Source organism: Acomys russatus, chromosome 11 (assembly GCF_903995435.1).
Source record: "Acomys russatus chromosome 11, mAcoRus1.1, whole genome shotgun sequence".
NCBI classification, from domain to species: Eukaryota; Metazoa; Chordata; class Mammalia; order Rodentia; family Muridae; genus Acomys; species Acomys russatus.
Genome location: NC_067147.1, coordinates 45,919,078 through 45,941,081, shown reverse-complemented (window position 1 = coordinate 45,941,081; position 22,004 = coordinate 45,919,078). Strand labels below are relative to the sequence as shown.

General features: G+C 41.2%; 1 protein-coding gene across 1 annotated transcript in view; it reads right to left on the bottom strand.

Moving 5' to 3' along the window:
* Nucleotides 1-5,819: 5,819 nt before the first annotated feature.
* Tmem26 (transmembrane protein 26) overlaps nt 5,820-22,004 on the bottom strand; it is a 47,969-nt gene continuing 31,784 nt past the window's right edge. The window contains exons 5-6 of the mRNA XM_051153192.1: nt 9,175-9,251; nt 5,820-6,491 (exon numbers count right to left, since the gene is read on the bottom strand). Coding sequence (XP_051009149.1) covers nt 6,076-6,491; nt 9,175-9,251 — 493 coding nt within the window. The 3' untranslated portion in view covers nt 5,820-6,075. The remainder of the gene's footprint in view (nt 6,492-9,174; nt 9,252-22,004) is intronic.

Sequence of the window (22,004 nt, the reverse complement as noted above, 5' to 3'; positions counted from 1 at the left end):
TTTTAGATGTTGAGTTGCTAGGTCTGATCACAAATGTTAATTTCCATCTCTGAATTTTATTGTCAAACTGTACCAGTGGGCACACTCACTACCCATGGACCTCACTACCACCTGCTTCTAGCTTCCTTCTACTGAAGCAATTTCAAAAAAATGTGTTTTTCCCCCTATACAACATGTGAAAAGTGATAACTCATAGTTTAGGTTTCATTTGACAAATGTTATTTTGTTGTGGTTTACTTCATTACTTTCTTCATTCTGCATTAAATCATAAGTCATTTGCTTATGTAATGGCATTTTACTTTTTTCTTATTTACAGAATCTGTTTGTTACTTAGGAAAACCCACACTTAGGTATACTTGTTGCAAGCCCATCCATCTGGCTTATTGTTTTATTATTCTATTGACTTAGTTTGTTGTTTGCTTATGATGTCCTCTTGATGTGAAATTTTCCACGCTGTATGAATCCCCTCTGCATCCTTGGTTTATGTCTTATCAAAAATCCATTCTTGCCACTTCAAGTACAAAAGCAACATCCTCTCTCTCTCTCTCTCTCTCTCTCTCTCTCTCTCTCTCTCTCTCTTAAATTTTAAATCTTTAATCACTTTACCCATCTGGAAGTGTTTTCAACATATGGATTGAAGTAAAGATCCAATTTAATATTTTACAAAACCTACACTATTCATAATAATCTACTCCTAGCCTGTGATTTATCATGTAGCCGAGTCCCTTGCATAGTTCAGCATATTTATTGACTTTATACCATTCAAATTTTTGGCTTGCCTATTCATATGACAGAACCAGCTTCTCTTGTCTACTGTAACTGTGTAATGTAGTTTAGTATACTGAAAGCAGCACTCTCCCATTTGTCTTTTTAAAACATACTCCAGCTATCCCTTTGTGCTTATTCCATTATAAAATACTTTAGTCACTAGAACGTAAAACCTGTTGTTAACATCAATGTTGGTCAGTAGAAATTAAAGACTTGGGATGAGACATTGTCCAGTGGGTAAGGCACGTGCCCTAAAGCACAGAGAACGGAGTCTGAGTCCCCAGGGTTCATGTACACACCTTCCTGCTTGGTAAGTCACAGGTAATCGCAGTGCAGAGAGGCAGAGACAGACAAACTGGCTGACTTGACTGACTTAGTGAGTGGCGGGTTCCTGAAGAGATCCTCCTTGCCTTAGTCAACAAAATGTGGAAAGTGACTGAGGAAGGCATCTGACACCTGCAAAGGCTTTCACACATGCTCACATGCTCACACATTAGAACACATGCACCCATGCATAGCACACACATGCGAAAGAGGATCTTATTAATAGCATGATGGAGAAGATGTTAATCCGTAGAAGAATTTAGGAGATCTTGGTACTTCTAAATTATCATTGTCACTTAATACCACCCAGAAGAATATGTGTGTGTGTGTGTGTGTGTGTGTGTGTGTGTACTTGGTAACTTGTTCTCTATGGTGCTCAGCATTACTTGAAAATTTCCTCTCAATTTTGAAGTTTAAACTTATACATTTTGAGACCTTAATTCATATCAGAAAGAAAATCTGTTCAAAAATTGCTTGCATGTTGAATGCTCATATATGCTATCAAGGTAGCTATTAAATTGTTACATATACCAAGAAGAGACTTGATGCCCTATGAGCATATACAGGGGGAGGAAATCCCCCTCAGGAACAGTCATAGGGGAGGGGAATAAGGGGAAAATGGGAGGGAGGGAAGAATGGGAGGATACAAGGGATGGGATAACCATTGAGATGTAACAAGAATAAATTAATAATTAAACAAAATTGTTACATAGGTTTTAGTTATTTTTAGATGTTCAACCTTTTATGAATAAAGACACTTTTGGCTCTTCCATCCCAATGTCTACTCTTCTCCTCTTTCTTGGCTACTATAGCTTTTTATTTTTTTCTCCAACTGGTATGATCATGACACCTTTAGCCACTTCTAAATGTAAAGTATCCATATAGAAAAGGCTGCCAGTCAATTGCTTCTGGGTTTCAGGACTTCCTTCATAGAATGCTGCCCATCCCCCACACGCTCAAGACACATTCCGTGTTTCCATCCGATATTTATAGTTTTCATTTTACAATGAGATTTAATCCATCTGGAATTTATTTCTATAGATTTCATGAGATAAAAATCCCGCTTTATGTTTTCCAGATGGATAGCAACATTTTCCAACATCATTTATAAAATTGGTCATTCTTTGCTCGCTGGTTGGAAATGCCACTTGAATCGTGTTCTAAATAGATCAGTTTTACTTATTAAGCCAGAGCTTAAAAACCATGAAGGAAATGAATTACAGTAGAGAAGAGAAACACAAAAAGTAAGCCAAAAAAAAAAAAAAAAAAAAAAACAGGCACTGGGAAAAAGCTTTACACAAGTATTTAATGTCCATAATAAAACCGAAAGGCCAGTCACAGCCCAATCTAGAAATATTCACAGAAAACGCACTCACGTGTTATTCCAGTAAAAAAGACCTCAAAGATAAAACTGATACAGGAGAAGGCCACAATGGCTCATTCTTCAATCACTGTTTACAGGCTCTCATCATCATCCTGAGAGTTCTAGGGAGCCTCCAGCTGCCTCGTCCAACTCTCATCAGATATGTCTGAGAACAGATCAAAAGTCCCCCTAAGTGAAAAGCAAAGCCTAGGATTAGAAAACAGGAAAAGAACGAACAGTGGCTTTTCATCTTGTAATCCAAGGCTGTTTGATCTGTGAGTCTGTGCATTCCCTTTCAGCAAGCCTTGGAGTGGAATGGAGCTTGACAGGCCGAGTCTCAACAGTTCTCTCTTTTCACTGGAGAATCTGGCTAAGAGGATTCACACCTCCTCCGAGGCTCTCCTCCTCTGAAAGGCTCCTGCTCAACAGAAAAAGGTGTGCTGGTCACAGTGAATGCCATCCTCACCTGGACCCGGCTGGCTTCATGGCTTCAATGTCTTGTGGTGGGACAACAGAGTCAGTGACGGAATTGTCTCAGATCTCACCTTGGAGGCGTGCAATGTCAGTGACCAGTTGCAGGCCCCACACTCGAGCACTGCTATTTACAACAGCAGTATAACCTTGCAGAGCAATCAAAGATGGAGCAATATGTTCATCTTAAGCACAGTGTTTTCGCATTTACGACGCACTCGATACAGAAAGGCCTAAGAGGACCCTGAGGTGTGGCCACACAGCATCCTGCAAACACGGACACAGGGCTTTCTCACCAGTGCAAGAACATGCTTGCAGGAAGGATATTTGACTGAGCTTTAATCAAACAGCAACAGCTCCAGCAACTGTAAGTGAAGCCCCTCCTGGGGCCTGGGGAGGGGCCGGAGCTTGGCAGGCACTGTGGCTGGGGCCAGAGGGTGGAGTCTGCACCCAACAGTGGTGGTAGTTATCTCACTACAAATAAAATGTAAAAGAGTCTAAAGATGCCAACGTTTTGGAGATGATTGATACACTGTTCAGTTCAGACAAACGCTTGGCTATCTAAAAACACTACAGGGTGTAACAGTCTACAATAAAAGCACAGTTCTGAAGGGTAAAATAGTAGTAATAATTACAAACAGGCAACTGAGTACATTTTTAGTTTTTCACCAGAGATAAAAACCTAGACTAAGCAAACAGACATTTTTCCCATGATCAAAGCAGCCAGCATAAGGAAATGGAAACACTGGCAGCTAGGTTAAACGCTGTCTTTAGCAGATTTTCCTGGAAAAGCCTTGAAGACTTGTGTGTCTATTTTTGACCATCCATTAATTACTGAACTGGTCCTGGGTGCTCTCTGACTTCCTGGCATTCTAAGTTAAGCCAGATCTTGGACAGGCCCGAGGAGGAGAGCTAATTACAAAATACTTTATTTAAACACTAGAAAGTCTTTCACGAAACCAAGCCAAGCCTCAGATTTGAAAGCACTTAAAAATATCCTTGCAGCAGTCATACTACCCTATGTTCTATTTTTAGAGGCTCAGTGTTTGTTTTTCTGGGGAAGAATTCACACAAAAAAATATGCTGTGAGCAAACAGGCAGTAAGGAGTGGCACATACGTGTCATGGGAAAAGGTGTTCAACACAAGGCAGCTGGCACCACAAGAGAAGGCTGAGGCAGTTCGGCAAATAGCAAGTATTATCGTTTTTCTTTTTTCTTTCTTTCTTTTTTTGTTTCCCATTACAGAGTATTTTATTTTAAAATATTTTTAACTCTCTCTCGCTCTTTAACTCTCTCTCTGTCTCTCTCGGTATGTGTGTGTGTGTGTGTGTGTGTGTGTGTGTGTGTGTGTGTGTGTGTGTGCATGCATGCATGAGTGTAGTTGGTACCCACAGAGGCTGGAGCTATGAGTGGTTGTTAAGCCCTGGCGAATGGGTGTTCAGTTGAACTCAAGACCTCTCCAAGATCTACGTGTTCTTAATCATGAGACGTCTCCCCAAAGTCCCATTGAGAAGACTTTTAAATAACACACTATTAAAAATGCTCATATTCTATACTTTAGATAAATAGTAAATCTTGACCTTAACTTGCATACAATTATTATGAAAACTATAAATGCACTCCATTCACTTCCTGTCTGTTTTACAAGCATGATATTGTAAAAACCAAAGGCACATAGAATAAAATGAGTAGAAGGTACTAGAAAAGAGTTGTGGCTTCCTAGTTTATACAGGATTTCCTTATAAACTTGTTATCAAACATGGTGGATAAATACCATCCCATACCAGCAATGTATAGATTAAAACAAAATAAAATAAAAGTCCCGCTAATTGTCTGATGGTCACATCCAATTTAGGAAATTCTCTGAATAAACATCTCTGATGGCCTGGGAATGCTGGCATGTGTTGATTAATGCCTTAAATTCCAACACTAATAGTTTTAGAGCTATTTGCTAGATAGCCAAGTCTAGTGTTTTTTTTTCACCATGTATTTAAAAGCAAGAGCCGCTTTCAAAGGCTTAGAATCATTTCTACCCAGAATGTACAGAGATGTGTAAAGTAAGGGAAAGGATATTTCATACATGGGAAAAGAAGCCATCACAACTCCCAGGAGGTAACAGGGCAGCGTGCGGTGACTCTCAACATTGATGGAGGCCCTGTGCATGAGGCTGGCACCACCAACTTGTCCTGAAACCAAGGTGGAGCCAGGGAAGGCATTTCCCAGGAGATATGGCTGTCTCTACTACTGTCACTACTTCTGTATCGGCTATTGCCAGCCACCAGAAAACATGGTAAGAGTAAGGGCTTCAAATTCCTTCATCACTACATGCCAGAGCTCCCGGGAACCTCGTCAGTATGATGCACCTTGACACTGCTGAAAAGGCAACTAACTTGGTATTCCAGTACCAATGGTCATGATCCTGTAAATTGTAATAAGGTGGAAAGTGTGACTGGAAGGTGTCTCAATAATATCTACTTGCTATCAAGTTGGTAGAACCGAAATGGCTTGCTGTGAACTTTGTACTAGCCAAGCCCAGAGCTGTCATGATTCTCAAGACGATATGCACCATTTTGTCACATTGATCTAGAAGAATAAGATTCCTGGAAAGGCCTGTGTGGCCTCCACAGCTACTTTCTGCATCGAGGATGCTGGGCAGCACTAGTTCCCAGCTTCCAGGCCACGGCCAGTTGATTTTGAAAATGTTTCCCCCACTCATTTGTTCTGCATTCACTGGATATACATTTTTTTAAATGTCAGAGGGACGGTGCAGAAAACATCGGATGAGAAAGTGTGACAGTGCAGCCAGTCAAAAGCCTCTACACTACTAGGTAATCCTGGAGTGCCAGGGGTGAGGGTGGTAAATAGGCCTAAATTTTGGAGGGTGTGCTATGACAGCCCTGTCTGCAGCTTTCTAAACAGTTCCATAAGAACCTGTCACTCAGAGCAGTTCTCAGAATAGTGTGTGGTCTCCTACCATTGCAGGAGGTTGTAGCGACAGCCATTCATCAAAGTTCCTTCCATTCAGATGAAAAAAAAAATTAAAAATACCTTAGCTTTGATACTAGAACATCTTTTCATGTAAGATGAGAGAACCAGTCTTTAAGAAGAAAATGAATTGAGCCTCCCCATTGCATGCTGGGAACAGGTAACTAAGGTATAGGGTAGGGCTCTTCAGAGGTGACAGGTGAGGTTTGCAGAGACAGGGCCTCTCTGGAGGTGACCTCCAAGTCACTGGGCCCACTTTCAGAAGGTTGGTCTGGGACACTGTACTGCGCTTTGGGGCTTCCTGGCTGCTCTTGCATGGACGCACGGGTGGCCATGATCAAAGCCACGAGCCGGTAGAAGTGCAAGGCCATCACCAGAGAATTCTTCACAGCAAAGAACACCAGCATGTGGTTGATGACTTTGAAGTAGATCATCAGGACCAGGCGCACGACAAGGAAGGGACCATCTTGGATGAAGAAGCTGAGGCCAATGGCCCATAAATCCGCGCTGTACTGGCTCAGGAACAACCTAAGGAAGCCCCTGGCTTTCACTGAGGAGGGGCATACCAGTTTCAACTGGACTGGGGGGAGAAAAAGAAAAGAAACAGCAGTCAGCATTGTGAAACGCAACTGGAAAGGGACATGTGACAAGTCACTACTGTTGGTCTGGTTGTGGAGGATGGAGAATGACTGTTCGGTTTAACTGGGAGGATCGATTGGGGAGACTTCTCCATCTAAGTCCTCCTGATTTGGCCACGTGGTTCCATCCTCTAGCCTCCCTGTAGGGGACGGCTAATTGAACAGACTAAAGAGAGCCAGGTGTAAAGGAAACTTCTGTCTCTGTGTTTGGAGATTTGCTACAAAGAGCTATAGGCAACACCTCAAGTCAGGGAGCCTGGTCCTCTGTGGGAAGGATAGGTGACTTTCCTGACTGGTAAGCACAGTGTATGAATGACAGAGTTCCCAGCACAGACCATCCCAGATGCTTTTTCTAGATTGTTCCTACTTACTGCTTTACTCAACCACTCGGGTGAATTCTGCTGCGAGAACTCAAGAGCTTAGAACACAAATTCAACAGCAACTCACGTTAAACATATTTTTCTAATGTTGGTCATGGTGTGTGTATGTGTGGGAGCCCAAATAAAAGCCATTATTTTATTCTGTCCTAATCCCTCCTGCTTTTGTTTCCTAGTTTAGAAGAAAGACTGAGTATAATTGCATATTTTCCCCAATTGAACAAAAGGAGACTCAATCAACAGATGAAACGTTTGTTTTAATTTCTAAGATGTAAATTTAATTCAGGGTCAAGGGAAGAAACTAATCCTTTTTGTAATAATAAAGCCTTCCATTTGGAGTTTCCCAACAAAGAACGTCTCAATCCAGCAAGAGCGTGCAAATATCATGAAGCGCCTTTGATATGGGCGAACTTAATGCGCCGCGTGTTGGAGAATACAATAGCGGTTCAGTCAGAAGTGACACTTGGTCTTTGTTTTTCAAACAGCTGCACAGCATTATCACCTCTAAATGTCAACAAAACTTCTTCCTTAAATACAAACTTTCTTAGCAAGTCTGTAAACCACATGATAGGAGAGGGCGAGAGAACAGGAAAGGAAAGACAAATATAAGGTCAGTAAGTGCCTTTCTTAAGAAGCCAGGCTCAGAAAACCCCTCCTGGAAGACCCACTAACAGTAATATTACGCAGTATATAAAGGTTGGAGCTTAGGAATCTTTCGGGACAACAGGCTGGCTGGCTTCTAGCTGGGTAAAATTACCATGTTCATCCTAAGGCACACTTCAGCAAAACACCTATGGTGTTTGCGATTATTAATTTGTAATTGGATCAGTATTTTCCTTTTCTTAAAAAAAGATAAGGATCTCAATGTGTAGCTATGGCTGGCCTGGAACTTAGAAAGTAAACCAGGCTGGCCTCAAACTCAGAGATTTGCTTGTTTCTCTCTTCAGGGTTCTGGGATTAAAGACTGCACTGCCATGCCCAACTTGTGTTTGTTGTTGTTGTTAATTTGGTTTTTGTTGTTGTTGTTGGTGGTGGTGGTGGTGGTGTTTTCCTAATTTGAAAAAAGCCAGGAAACTCTTTCCACCTATCCAGGAAACAATTTTATCCAAGAAAGCGTGTGCTTACGACCCAAAATGTTCTCAGTGGAGGCCCAAATTTACTTATCCCAACTTATTCTCATCCTGAAGCCAGCAGGAAGATTGCCACAAAGGATAAAGTAGATTAAGAAAAAGAATGACTGAGGTCTGGGGCATCTCCAAACTACAGAACCAAGGAGAAGAATGCCCAAGTTACATTTCCAACAAGCCAAAACATTATGATGTGATCCCAAGCTGACACCGTTCAATGAAACTCTCTGTGGTGGTAAAGCTGTTTTATTTCTCTGCTGTCCAACATGGGCGACACATGCAGCAAAGGAGCAGGTGAACTATGTCTAGTGCCTCTGAAGGGTTGCTCCCTTGGTTTTACTTAATATGAATCCATCCAGCTGTGTGTGTCTTGTGGGGACTGTACTATACCGTAAGGCATCATCACAGCTGTAGGAAATTTCTAGGATGGCATGCCAGCCAAACAGTTTTATTCTTGCCAACCCTTTAAAATAGAGGTATTCATTAAAGCTAGAACCAGAGCTTCCATTAAGGAAAAAAATCTTAATTTTCCACACTGGGGCTTGAAAGTGCTCCTCTTACCTCATACCTGGGCTCTCACAATGTGAGGGGCAGATGATATGGAGACTACACATTAGCAACTCACCAAGTCATTGAGTCATCAGTTAAACTGCTATGAGTGTCATCCCATTTCATAGATGAAAAATCGAGGCACATATATCTCGACTGATTTTGGCGGGATTACAGATAATAGGTAATAGAAGTATTAACTGAGTTGAATATAAAGTAGTTAACCACTCAAGTATTTGTTATTGTTTATTTAGGAGGCTGACCTCAAATTTGCCATGTAGCCAAGGATGGGTGTGAACTCCTGCTCCTCTGGCCTTCCTGATCAGGATGCTGGGATTAAAAGCACATACCACCATGGCTGGCTACATGCATGTCTCTTAAGTTCACTGCACACCAAAGTGGGTCCACAGCTGGTTTTTGTGAGTCTCAACCCACCTTCTTTCAAAGTTGGAGTACAGCTAACACTAGGATATCAAAACATGAGTCCGCTCAGCTGCCTCCTTTGTCCCAGTACAATTTGTGTTTAAGAGTTGTAATTTTCTATTTCTTTACACAAATATGAAAACATTTACCTGCCAGGTCAAGGGGAAATTGCAGCATACTCCACGTCCATACCATAAGAATGCCGGAGACCAATGCAGGGTTATTTCTAGAAGACAATACCATTTTAAATTAGCAATAAAACACATGAACACATGCAGAAAAGAAAGATCAGATGAATCACAGCTTTTTATGGACTAAATAAAGCTTTTGTGAGTTGGCAAATTATCCTGTGTTATAGTGAATTCAAGAAAAATAACAATGAACAGTAATGGAACCATACAAAGATTTGGTCCTTGGATACATAGCAAGTTAGAGGTCAGCCTGGTATACATTTGATTTTTCTTCTTTAAAAACAAATAATAGTAAATTATAATAAGCATAAATAAGAATAGTGCCTATTGATCTCATATTTTTCTCTAATTTGTTAACACCCTAGAAATATTACAGAAGAGAAATGCCATGAGAAACAGTTAAATAGAGACATAAATATTCGGATGTCCAACTTATTTATTTATTTTATTTGTTTGGTGTTTGGTTTTTTGAGGCAGGGTTTCTCTGTGTAGCCTTGGCTGTCCTGGACTCACTTTGTAGAATAGGCTGGCCTCAAACTCAGAGAGATCTGCCTCCCTGCGTGCTGAGATTACAGGAGTGTGTCATCACACTCAGCCCAGATTCTGAGTTTCAATCATGATCTCTTTGAAAAGCTAATGATAGCACCAAGGCTCCAGGACTCTATTGAAAAGACCATCCAAAAGGCTGGAGGGGTGGCTTCGTGGTTAAGATCACTCACTGCTTTTGCAGAGGACCTGGATTTGGTTTGTAACACCTAAGGAGCAGCTTGCAATCATCTATAATTGCAGTCTACAGGGATCTGGCAGCCTCTTTTGACCTCTAGCACCAGCCCATGTATTAACACAGGGGACCATTTATACATATATATAATTTTTAAAAAACCTGACAAAGAGACAACCCAAAGGACAAGCTGATGGTCATCTACCCAAAGCTCAACAGTAAAACAAAACAAAACAAAAGGCCCTTAAAGGGGGTGCAGGGAAAGCAGTGATAATTTCACTAAACAAAGACTTGCATCAAAGTGTAGACTACATGGCAAAGAATGTGTGTGTGCGTGTGTGTGTGTGTGTGTGTGTGTGTGTGTGTGTGTGTTCCTCCTTCACTATTGTATCCTCAACCCTTAGAACCGGGAAATGATAGATATTCAGTATATAATCATAGGAAAGTTTGATTGGATGTACAAAAGAAGGGTCTGTGTTGAACGAAATTCCCAAATATCACAGACCTAAGAGAACAATCTGGAACAGTAGATTCTGAAAGAACAGAAGAGGCACAAGTGCCAAGTTTCAACAAACAAACCAAGACCAACCAAACAAGTGGGAGGTTTTGACTGAACAGAGCCAGAGAGATTTCAGGAAGTATGATTGGAAGCGAACTCAATGAGATGGTGTCAAGGGGTGTCGGCAAAAGCTTCAGGTGTGGGGACCTTGAGAAATCAAGGCTCAAGACCCTGAATTTGTGAGGGAAACTCCTAAGCTGTTCTCTGCCTCAGTAGTTGATATGGAGAAAGGGTTGGCCACAGAAATAAAAACAAAACGAAGTCTCCCCTTTCAAAATGAAGCGAGAAAGATTTCAAAGTACAGAAGGCAAATTACCATTAACACCTACTTAGACCGCATAAGTGAGTCTTCAGCAGGTCTCTGAGAGCCCTCAGAGAAGGCAGTTATTACCAGAGTCATGTGGGTTATGCAAGAAAAACTGCTCTCAAGTAAGCTTATTTTGTCTTTATTTCAAAAAAAATTTTTGACTTGGGATTACCAGGGAGATATTGCTATAAATTGATAATAGACAGTTGGATCTAGATGTGCCTCCCTCAAATATCTCCCATGGGATCTTATTAACAAAATTAAGAAATATTGCAAGTGAGTGTGGGTAGGTGGATTTCTGACTGAGCCAATGACTTCCCAGATGGAGTGCCTTAACTGGAGCGGTAGGCTCTGTCTCCTGTGGATCCACTGGGTGGTGTTTGATCAATGACCTTGTTGATGATGCTGATGGAGGGCTTCTCATATGCACGTAATACATGGGGACCGAGAGCAGTTCTCTAGAAAACCCAATCGTGAGTCCAAAAGATGTGACTGCATAACCTAAATTGGCGGTGGAACAGAATAGAAAAAGATTCCATTTCCCAGAAGCAGTTCACGGGTTTTCCCTTGATATCTAATTATGCACCTGTGGTGTGACATGATTTATGACTTTCCAGAGTCAAATGAAACCATAGGTCAATTCACAAGAAATATGAAATTGAAGTTTAAGTGGAAGTCCCTTGAGAATGTAGACTAAACCTCTTCTCTACCATGTCAATGTCTGTACATCGCAAACCTTCCATTTTTAACTAATATTAAATATGTTTTCTGATTTTAGGCTTACACAGCAGACAGTTATCTCTGTATCTAACTCTGAGATTGTGTTTAATTCTCTAGTAGCTCAACAAAGAAGGTGCATGCATTACTCATGTTTGATCAATAAGAAAACTGAGACATAGGATTGGGGAAATATGTCCAAATCAATGTTTCTGGAAAGAAAAAAGATCGATGGCAGATTTTAGCATCTATTAAAAGAGTTGTTTTTAATGGTTTAATTTTTGCAAATAGATTCCCTGTGCATGCAGAGATAAATATGTGTATGTGTGCATGCAGATCCCCATGCAAGGCACAAGGAGGCATCAGAGCCCCTGGCAGAGTCACAGGCAGTTGTTAGCTGCCTGACTTGGGTGCCGGGAACAGTACTGGAGTCCTCTGGAAGAGCAGTATGCACTCTTAACTGCTGAGCCATCTCTCCAGCCCACATCTATCATTTTAGCCACTTTTGATAGTTTTCTCCTGGTTGTAACAAAACAGCTAACCAAAGCAAGTACAGGCAACAAGGGTTTGTCTTGGCTCGCGGTTTGAGTGTTACTCAGAACGGCTGGGCAGGCATCCTGCACTTACGGATGAATGCAGGTGCTCTGCACAGTCTCTTTTGTATTTTCATTCATCCTGGTCCCCTGGAATCCTGTGTCAAAACTAGCCAACTCACTCAAGACTGTAAGGTGACACCTACATCAGAGTAAGTCTTCCTTTCTCAGTCAAATCCGTTTGGAAGTTCCCTCACAGATATCGGCAGTTGTGTCTCCTAGGTGACTCTAATGCCCGTCAATCCAGGACACTCACCACACCCACATCCTGTACCATTTCCAGGACTTAGATGGAGAGGTTTAGTTCAACTGTATTTTAGAATGCTCAGCATGCGTCTGAAACATGCATCATGCTTCATGTTTGAAGAGAGAGAGATGTGTAAGTTAATGCGCACAAACAGAGAGAGCCTATGACTGCCGGGAAACTTAGAGCCATGTTAGGTAGAGAATGATTCAAGGCCCTGAATGTTTATTCCCTTTTGTACTTACAGCAACCCAGCGAGGGAAATAAAATAAACTTCTGTCTTGTGAGTTCAGATCAACAGCTAACACTCAGAGGATTTTAGATGCATCCATCATTTCTAATAACATCGCCTAAAGGCAGAATACATCACTTCCGGGGCAGACAGCCTCGGTTAAGATTAATCTTGTTAGAAGCTTGCAAGAAAATGGTTAACGTTTTAGAGAAGCTCTTTCAGATAAATGCAAAGAGAGTTTTTACGAAACGGCCATTTTAAGAAGTGTCTTGCAAACTCAAACTTCAATAACTCAAGCAAAAACATTTGTCTGTCAAACGGCGGAGCACAGTGGCAGTACAGTCTCTGGGTCCTAGGACAGGAATGCGAGCAGCAGTCCAGTATCTCGGAGAAGCAGAACAAAGCCTTTAACGGCAGCCTGATGCTGACAGGCTACATATTATCCACGACATTTATCATGATTACGCTTTTGTTTATTTCTCTGCATTGTGAGGGTGACAATCACAATAGCTACTGGGTTTCATAGAATTATTTCAGTGTGCTATTTTATTGTGAGGCGTATCTTGATATAGCACCTGACTCAGGCTGTGCATGGACAACTAATGTGTCGGTTACTTTTATTTTATTACATATAAGCCTGAAACTATATTTCTAACACTCATATTTAGAAGGGATCCACGACAGTGTCTGCCTTGGTGTGCATGTAAAAATTAAATAACTTATTAACCTAGAGACCTCAGAAGAATTTCAGGTACACATCGTGAAAAAAGTAAGCAATAGCTAGGACTGTTGTTTATTTAATGAGTATGTTACTTTTACGCTACCTTCTGTTTAAAATTCTTTGTCACAATTTCTTCTTCTCATTATTTAGAAATAAACTGCAGAATATCCCTAGACCGATACATGTCCAGAGTAACCATCTCATTGTCTATAGTAGCTACGTTTTCTATTGCTGTGACAAAAGCAAGCAAAGGAAGGAAATCAGGGTTGATTTAGGCTCACAGTTTCAGGGTGTGGTTCACTGTAGTGGAGAATCACCCAGGCTGGCATCGGAGATGACTGGCCACATTGTATCCATAGTCAGGATGCAGAGTGAGATGAATGATAGTGCTTAGCTCAATTTTTCAGATTTTCTTCATCATTCAGTCTCAGAACTCAGCCTAGGAAATGGTTCCAACTCCATTTAGAAAGGGTGGTTCTTCCTCTGTTAAGCCTCTATAGAAGGACCCTCAAAGATACACCCAAAGATGTATCTCCTAGGTGATTTCCAATCTCATGAAGGTGAGAGTCAAGATTAAGAATCACGAACAGTGCCTGCAAAGTTTTAACGCATGCACGTATTATCTGTCAACACACCGAGTATAGAAGAACATCGGTGCTGATTAATAAAAATTATCAAAAGACAACTTTGGAAAGGTACATCTGAAACAAAGAAGAAACTAAAGAAGAACAATGATTATTGGATAAAAGAGGGAGCCCTGGAAGATTAATGTAGGAAAGTAAATAAGTTACTGAGCTTAAGTGGCCGTCAAGAATCTCGAAGGACTGTGGGGTGGATTTATACACTATCATTGGAATGCTGGTCAACCTTTAAAAACATTATCCAAGAAAGCGTGCCTTTCCGTGGGCTTCATCTTGTATCCCATCAGGACACAGAGATGGATGATTGCTGGGCCTCAGCTTCTCTCTCTCTCTCTCTCTCTCTCTCTCTCTCTCTCTCTCTCTCTCTCTCTCTCTCTCTCTCTCTCTCTCTCTCTCTCTCCTGTTCAGTGTCAGATCTCAGCTCACGGAATGGCACCATCAACATTCAGCATAGGTCTTTTTAATCAAGAAATAAAAGAGCTCCAGAAGTCAAATTACAGAGGCGAGTCTATGCGTCTCCATTTTGGTAATTGGGAACATACATGACTAGCCTTGAGTGAATCATCGCAACCAACCTAGTAGGTGAAAAACAGAAACAGGAAACGACGAGGGGGGGGGGGGGGCGCGGCGCGGGTGTGTGTGTGTGAAGTGATGGCTCAGCGATGGCTCAGGTTTCACTCCTGGCACCCCTCACTGAGACTCACAACCACCTGTATCTCTAGTTCCGGGGGTGGGGGGTGGGGGGGAGGGGCTGACACTGTTTTCTGACCAAGTGGATATCAGACACACACGTAGTAGACAAATATGCATGCAGGTAAAACACTCATACACATAAAAATTTAAAAATTTAGTTTAAAATATCACACTTGATTATTTTCTTAACTAATTCTTTTTGGAATATAAAGGTTTTTTTTTTTTTTTTTTTAAAGAGATAGTGAATAGGGTTCGTGCACGTTTAAAAACGCCGCACACATATTAAGACAATTAAGAAGAGAAAATGAAGAAGCATGGGTACAAAGCATGAAGGTTTTACAAGGAACATTTCACTGAGAAAACTGTAGAGCGACTGAGTACGGAAGACGCTCAGGGAGGCCCTTCTCTGCAATGCCAAGTATTCTGAAATATAGTAATGCTGTGGGAACGGACTTTTTCTTTATAATGAATAATCTGTGTTCAGAAATCATACCTAGTGTTTCCCAGAGGTGATGAACTATTTCTCCCGTATATACTGAATTTAGACTCGCGAACTCTTTGAAAGAGAAGCTACGGTGAAAGGAAAGGTCAACAGATGCCTCTCCCCTTCAACAAATGTGGCTTGTATTAGACACGCTGTCAAAGATCGCGGTCCGCGCTGTGGAAATTACCCAGAGAGAGCAACAAAATCAGTAACGTCAACTTTCCTTAATGTAGCAAGCATTTCAGGTAAGAGCAGTGAGCATGCGCAGTGTCCATTGCTTGTGGCTCAGCTGCCTGAGAGAATTGTGGAGGATGGAGCTGAAGGGGCCTGGGAAGAATTTATTCCGAATGATTGCAGTCAGTGGGAAACCTGACTCTAATGTGCTACAACAAATGGTGGGAGAGGTTTCAGACCCTCGGAAAGAAAACACTGGAGGACCCTTGGACGTCAGCTGATTGATGTGGATGGAATATTTCTGTTTGCTAATTGAGACTTAAAGTGAGGCTCCGATGTTCCCACAAGTACTGCGAGATGGAGCCCTACCTTTCTCAATGACATTGCCTCCTAATTAGATTTTTTTTTTTTTTTTTTTTTTTTTTTTTTTTTTTTTTTTTTTTTTTTTTTTTTAGTATATCTGGAAGATAGGAAACTTATGTCCGTAAGAAAGACAAGAGTTGGGAGAAGATTAAAACCCCTACCCAGATCTAGCCAATGGTCAGAACATTCTCCACAGTTGAGTGGAGAGTGGGATATGACTTTCTCACGTACTCTGGTACCTCACATTTGACCATGTCCCCTGGAGGGGGAGACCTGGTGGCACTCAGAGGAAGGACAGCAGGTTACCAAGAAGAGACTTGATACCCTATGAGCATATACAGGGGGAGGTAATCCCCCTCAGTCACAGTCATAGGGGAGGGGAATAATGGGAAAATGGGAGGGAGGGAAGAATGGGAGGATACAAGGGATGGGATAAACATTGAGATGTAACAAGAATAAATTAATAAAAAATAAAAATAAAAATAAATTTATCAGAACAGAGAAGCAAAGAATTATTCTTTAGATTTCCTGAAAGAGGTGCTCTAAGGGAGAGAAACCAAGGATGCCTGTGATCTGAATATGAAAGTCCTCTGTAGGCCTTTGTGTCTGTACATCTGGTTCCTAGCACGGCTGGGGGGTGGGGTTATGGGACTTTATGGAGGGAGGTGGAGCCTAGCTAGAGGAAGTGTGTTGCTGGGGATGGATGGGGTTTGAGAGTTTACAACCTGACCTGACCTGACTTGTCTTCTCTCTCTCTCTCTCTCTCTCTCTCTCTCTCTCTGCTTCCTGTTGGCCAGCAGCCAGCTTCCTGTTCCTGCAGCCATGCCTTCCGCAGCATGTTGGGAGCATCCTGTCCGGAACTGTAAGCCAATTAAAACCTTTTTGCCTTAACTCTTTTCTTTTGGGGTATTCTACTGCATCATTAGAAAAGTAATCCAGTGAGAGGGAGGGAGGGAGGGAATGGGTTTGTTAGATAAAAGGGAAAAGTTGCAGTATCAAGGTTGTAAGCCTATGCATGCGAGCAATAAACAGATTTCAAATTTCCTAGACAATTTCTAAGAACAAGGAAGCGTTGGAGGGACATGATAAATTCTCCCGATGTGGTCAGTTGACTGAGAAATTACAGGCCTGTTCAGCCGAGACCCTACAGGGCCCTGTTTAAATGGGAGCCCGAGGAACACATGAACATTCCTCGAGGCCAGATGTATGACTCAGTACATCGCGTGTATTCAGTGGGTCCAGCTGCGAGGGTTTAAAGGCTTCATCACTATTTCTGCTCAAAGCACAGACTGACCACAAACTGCATCCTTTTACTGGAACTACTCAAGATTCAAGCTAGAAATAACAATGAAAACTAAACAAACAAACAAACAAATAAGTCAATGCATCAGCCAGTGTCGTGGAAACGCTGATAGATCCTTTCAGATTAAGAAAACAGAGGCAGAGGGCTGGAGAAAAGTCTCAGTGGTTAAGAACACTTGCTTTTCTTTTAGAGGATCCAGGTTCAGTTTCCAGCACCTACCTGCAACTCCTGCTCCACGAACCACCCTCTTGTCTCGGCAGGCACTAAACACAGATGGAGCACATACATATGTGAAGGCAAACTCATATGCATAAAATAGAAACAGTTTTAAGATGACAAGTGAAGAAGATTGTGATGGTGGTAGAGCCATTTGGAAAATGTCTAGTTACTGACAAGGTATGTGATATGTCAAAAACAGAAATAAAGGAGGCTATAACTGGAGACCAAAAGATAGGAGTATCAAAACAGTTAATATTTTTAAAGCTGAAAGACAGTTCTGTGCATAAATTAAATAAAAAACAGAATGTGAAAGCCTCAATAAGTTCACAGTCTAAGTAAAGAGATAGCAACTGTGTGAAATGAGTACAGAGACACCCCCCCCCCCACACACACACAGAGTCAACAGTAGGGGGATTGATTTGAAAAAAAAAAATCAACTAAAAAGACTCCACAGTTTGACGTTACGTCTAGATCTGAGATAGCAAGAGAAAGAATTAGTAACCTGGAAAATAGAACCATAGAAAATATCTGACCCTGAAGCTCAGAGAGATAGAACCCAAGATCTCTGAAATACTCAGACAAGCACGGTCAACAGCAATCTCAGCAAGGTGAGGAGGACGGCGAGCAGAGCAAGCGTTTAGAGACAGTGCCTGAGGTATGTGCCTAGACGCAGCAGCACAGCCAGTACATAAAGAAAAGGAATCCTTAAGAGCTGCAAGAGCAAACGTTCTTCATGCTCAGGATGACTGTGAATAAGCAAGGTGGAACATCTGGTAGGAGACAACGGTGGTGGTGAGAAAACAATCGCATGGTTGAGTTACACATGTGTAATACAGACACTTGACATATATGTGTGTTAAAAGGAAAGCTTGTCAACCAAGCATTCTCTCTAAAACAAAGTTATTCTTCAACACAAAGACAAAATAAACACTTTTCCATTTAAAGAAAGGCTTGGAAAGTCTCTCGCTTGCAAGTTTGTCTTGAGGGGAAGAAAACCCAAATGATGTTGCCAAGCAGGATGGAAAGGGATCTCACCGTTTTGTTAAGTGGAAATATCGTAAAGGACAAAACCATATTGTGTGCTATAATATACAAAGGCGCACTATATGTATTGCCGTGACAGCATGCAGGAGGAGATGGAGGTGAAGTTACGGTCCATGAAGCAGATGGAGCCAGGCATGACGATGAAATAGAGAATGCTGCTGCATTCTACTGTAACTGCATCAGTATTAACCTGCTGTAGAGCATAAACAGGAACACATCCTTCACAAGCAAGCGGAGCACTCTAGAGGAAGCCACACACTTCACCAAGCAAGGATCAGCACATTTAAAAGTCTTGAACCCATTTAAGTTATAATAACGGACTACAATAGAATTAAAGTAAAAACAAAGGAAAGACATTTAAGGAACCTTCATCTACTTGGAAACTGACACACCTCACTTTCAAATAATCACGATCCAAGGAGAGATGACAGGAGAACCGGAGAGTTGAATCATATTAAAGAAAAGGATAACACATCAGCATCCGTAGGCTGTTAAGACAGCAGTGCTGAGACGGAAACCTGGCTTATGCAAGAGGAGAAAGGCTGGTCACCTATGGTCTCAGTGAGAAATGAAAAACTGTAAACAATCCAAGGCAATCATAAGGAAGAATAAGCTCAAACATGATGGCAGAAACAAATAACATGTAAAACAGAATAGCAATCAAGTCAACAAAACCCAACACTGTTAATACCAATACTAATACTACTAATAATAATACAATAATACTCACAGAACAAGCAAGTCCATCCTCTTTGGGGAAAAGCAAAGAGAGTGAGCCAACATTCAAACCCAGGAATGAAAAAGAAGGCACACGCCTGACTCTACAGAGATTAACACAGATATGTTAGCAGTATGATAGCTTCAAGACAAAAGATAGACTATTTATATGGAAGAGGAAAAAAAAAAACCTTAGAAAGAACAACACAACCCGAAACTTAAAAATGCAGAGTATCTGATTAATCCTAGAGGAAGAAATAATGTTGAATTAGTAATTAGATAAAATGAAGAAGGGAAGGAGGAAGATGAGGAAGAGAGAGGAAGAAGAAAAGGAAACAGCTTCCAACAAAGTAAAGGCTTAAAAATAGAGAGGTTGCTGCCTGGGGTGTTTCTAAAAGCCAGTGTTACCCTGATGCAAAGGCCAATACAAAGCACAGCTAGCAACGGTGCTGTGGAACAACACTCCTGTGTGTAACAGAGAGAAAATGAGAAGTGCCCACGAATCAGACCAAAAATCGTATCATAAAGAATTATGCAGCATTACTAAATTCAATTTATCCTGGCATCAAAGGTGGTTTAACACCTGACAATGTTAATTTTTAGCCCTAAAGGACAACGAAAATAAGCCATATCAATAAAGGGAGACTTCCTGATAGTTCAATACATGTAGAGAAAAAAACTCTCAGTAACGTAGAAAGAAAAACACCTTTCCTCAAGTTTATAATGATAGTCTCTGAAGGCCTATGTGAACCCCATCCTTAGTGGAGAGTGATGAAATGTTTCTCTCCAGATCCAGTTGCTCGGTTCTACTGCTTCTGTCCAACAGAGAGAAAAGCTACTGGTTAGTAGAATAAGACAAGAAAAAGAAATTCATGGAGCAAACCTTGGCAATAAGCAGAAGTGTCTTTCATTATAAACAACATGACCTGACATACAGTAAAACCTGGACATAAAACAAAATAAGCAAGTTTCGTGCATCATTGACAATTACACACTCATTATGTAGGTAGATTATGTCTTGGTTAAAGCAACTAAAAGTGATAAAATGAAAATAAAAGAAAAACCCATTAGAAGGATTATAAGAAATAATAAAAATGAATAAAAGACTCAAGAGAATCATTTAGAAAAGCAGAGAAAAGACTTAAAAAAAGAAAAACAAAGGTGAATTGGAGTGTACTTAAGCCCAGACATTTTTTCCTTTTTAGAAATATTTTTATTAATTTATTCTCTCATATATTACATCCCAACTGCAGTTTCCCCTCCCTCCCTCGCCTCCCACATTCCCTACCCTACCCTGACCTCTCTACCCCATCCACTCCTCCTCAGTTTCCTTTCAGGAAAGGGCAAGTCTCCCAGGGACATATGAACTTGCAATAAAATTTTTTGCATCTCCCCTCATAGTAAGGCTGGGCGAGGCAACCTCGTAGGAGGACAAAGGTCCCCAAAGCAGGCACAAGTGTCAGAAACAATCCCAGCCTTTTCGTATTCAAGTATGCGAGGGCTTCAAAATTCTGAATCTTCCCAACTAGTCCTTCAGGTCACTTCGCTTCCTCTGAGACCACAGGGTTTTCCTTTCGTTTCCTTGCTTGGTTTCGTTTGTTTTGTTTTGTTTTAAAGTTTGGCAAGATAATCACAGCCACAAGGATAGGCAATGGCCCTGGGTTACCCGAAGCAATGATTTTAGAAAGCAGTACTGCAGTGTCTACAGCACCCCGCCTCAAGGATCACCACAGGTGTGATGATGCTGGAAAGACAAACACATGCCTCACTGGAGCTCTTACACCTGGACTCGACTGATTTTGAATGGATACGCCAGCTGGACTCCGAAAGAGTATTTTCAACACATAGTTTTTAAGACAACTATGCCAGTCTGGTACAACAAATAAATTCTGGGTCGATGACAAAAGTGCTGAGTTTGAAAGTTCACACAAAATTAAATCAAATGGACACACACACACACACACAAATGTTTGTGGTATCATTTCTTAAAATATAAGTAAGACCAGAGGCGAGAACACACACACACACACACACGCACGCACGCACGCACGCTTGTGGTATCATTTCTTACAATATAAGTAAGACCAGGGTGGGAATTTAGAACTTGGAAGGAATCTTTTTGAAGAAAGGAAAATCTCTAGATACATTCCGGGACTTGGCCTCACGGTGAGGTGCATTTGAGTTATGGAGGTGCAAGAGGGGCAGATGGGAGGTTGCAAAAGGCCACTGGCACAATCTGATTTGAAAGAAAATAACTTCAATTTGAGAAAATATAATTGAAAATAATATTGAAATGTATTTAAAAATAGAATCTGTAACAAAAATCCTTTGGGACTGTGCTTGTTAGGACACTCAAATCCTTATAAAACATTGTATACCATTAACATATAATCCACACACAATCTATAATAAACTTGGGAGTCATTTATAGAATACTTTCTATCCATGGATGAGAAGCTTAGAGATACAAGGGCCAAGTCTAATTTATTCAGCCCCAGTAAGCATTAACTTGTATGAAAGGCAAGTTCAGAATTTCCAAAATCTATACTCAGTGGCAGAAAAATCGGAGGTATAGATGTAGCTTTGAGATATCAAGTCCTCCCTAAATTCTTGCTGGACCGAAACAATGCTGCATTGGCTGAACTGTGTGCTCTTTGGTTCGTAACTGGTTTATGCTTTGGCTCCCTAGGCTCTGCCTAGCACAGTACCTGGCAAATGTTACATAACAAACCAGCTCTTAGTCAATTAAACAGTGCCTAGTGACTTCCAAGGGTGCTTTTTTATGGGTCAAGTGATTAAATAGACTTATTTAATAATCAATATTTATTGATAAACATGGGATACATTACTCTGTGATGATACTTGTGGATGGGACTCGGAGAGTCCATTAAGATAACTGGGTTTGGCATCTGCCTTGTTTTATGACGAGCTCCATAAAACATCGCCCTCCCCAAGCCCTTTTACTACCTTGTGTTGCCTATGTCCTCTGTAGCTATTCAGCATGCGTGCATCCATTTGCAGACAGGAGTACTTTATCATCATAGTGCCATGCCTCT